The following is a 1,608-nucleotide window of genomic DNA, read 5'->3' as shown; positions in this document are numbered from 1 at the left end:
CTCACATGGGGTTAAATTTCTCAAGCTATAAGGCACAAGGTGCATAGCATGTGTATGACACTTGAAATCAATTGTATCATTTCATGTAGACTAGCCATGATTGGTATTGTACACCCAACAATTAGATGAACCACTCCGTAGTATTCTTCAAAGTTCTGCATACTAAAGCTTGATAAGACTTGAGCGTTATGAGAATGAATAATTAGTTGCGTGCATCTCGAGGATACATTTCTCAATGTAAGGGGGACATACTTAAGAGAATGAATAATGAGTAGCGTGCAACTCAAGTATGTTACTTTAGCATTATCCTAGTGCATCAATTGTATCAATAATCAAACCACTCTGAAACTGCATATGCTGCAACCCAATAATTGGATTCCACTGAATATGCTTTCAGACCAATGCTTGAGCCTTGAACTCCATATGCTTAAGCCCAATAATTGGATTCCACTGTACCCATTGCGGCGTCCCATCTTTCACATATTGAGCATTGCTTTTTCATTTCCCATGAGAGATCCTTCGAATTTTGGCAATCATGTGCGGTTTTGATTAGTGATACGTATCGGGCCCCTGGTATGGGTCGAATCGTTCCACTGCCCTGCCTATAAATTTCAGTTGGAATCGGTAATGGCAAACTCACACTCCAGCATCAGACTTGTAAATCGCTTTTGCTTCTAGCTACCTATTCCGTGCTCGTTTATCTTCTTCGAAAGCATGGAGGGTCGGGGCTGGCGTGCAGCTACTCGTGTAGTTCAACCGCAAGCGGATTGGAAAGAGACTTTAGCTAGCCACATTTTCAAAATCAATTTACCCGGTAAATTGTCTGCTTGAACTCTTGCAGCATCACGGAAGTTACAGACAATTCCGCTAAAGCAGTGCACACTGATCCGCCAATATTGAGAGCATTTGGCTTATTTTGCAGGAGTGAAAGCAGAAGATATCCAGGTGCAAATGGAGGATGATAGGGTTCTACAAGTTACAGGAGAGCGGCGGCAAGCGGGCATTCGATTTTTCCGGAGGTTCCAGCTTCCGAACACGGCAATCGGAGAAGAGGCAGAGGCAACGCTGGAGAGGGGGCTTCTGACTGTGATGATCCCCAAAGTCAGGAACGCCGGGAGGGTCAAGAAGGCGCTGGTGACGATTGTTAACATCGTTTATAACTAAAAGCCGAATTTCTTTCGGCTGTAATGTAAGTTAGAATTGTATAATAGACGAGTGTATGCTCTGTCTTCTTAGCGCTAGTGGTAATGGAAACGTTCTGAGTTTCATTAAGGTCTTCATTAGTTGTTTTGAGTTTCATAGGGCCCTAGTTTCACTCATCATTTGTAAAATATAGCATGTAGGGGTTTTGTATTGCCAAAATTCATAAGATTGTGGATCATTTCAATGATTTGATGATTTAGAGAAAAGAAGTTTTAATCTGACGCGCTTGGAATGCGCATGTTTTCAAGTCCTTAAAATTTTCCCTAATTTTTCTGTTCAAATAGTAATTTTTGGTCCCCTTCTATAGAACTTGCCCAACCTTTTACTATAGCCTCCCTGTTTTCACCTTTTCGAGTCTCTTTGGATAATGCTCCCAAGACCACTTACCTCTGTATTTAAGTAAGT

At 41.7% G+C, this 1,608-nt stretch overlaps 1 protein-coding gene across 1 annotated transcript; it reads left to right on the top strand.

The window, feature by feature from the left end:
• The first annotated feature begins 335 nt into the window (after nt 1-335).
• LOC147888471 (18.5 kDa class I heat shock protein-like) lies at nt 336-1,407 on the top strand. The gene is made up of 2 exons (XM_087392929.1): nt 336-814; nt 923-1,407. The coding sequence occupies exons 1-2, from the start codon at nt 715-717 to the stop codon at nt 1,162-1,164; spliced, it is 342 nt and encodes a 113-aa protein (XP_087249055.1). The 5' UTR covers nt 336-714; the 3' UTR covers nt 1,165-1,407.
• Nucleotides 1,408-1,608: the final 201 nt, after the last annotated feature.

This window comes from Dipteris shenzhenensis, chromosome 21 (assembly GCF_047967505.1).
Source record: "Dipteris shenzhenensis isolate YYH24624 ecotype China chromosome 21, Dip_SZ_1.0, whole genome shotgun sequence".
In the NCBI taxonomy this organism is placed as follows: Eukaryota; Viridiplantae; Streptophyta; class Polypodiopsida; order Gleicheniales; family Dipteridaceae; genus Dipteris; species Dipteris shenzhenensis.
This window is presented reverse-complemented; position numbering and strand designations above follow the sequence as displayed.

Bases quoted from the DNA above. Each gene is read 5' to 3' on its own strand.
- LOC147888471 (XM_087392929.1), top strand. From the start codon at position 715: ATGGAGGGTCGGGGCTGGCGTGCAGCTACTCGTGTAGTTCAACCGCAA. The intron at 815-922 runs GTAAATTGTCTG...CTTATTTTGCAG, and splicing joins TTTCAAAATCAATTTACCCG to GAGTGAAAGCAGAAGATATC.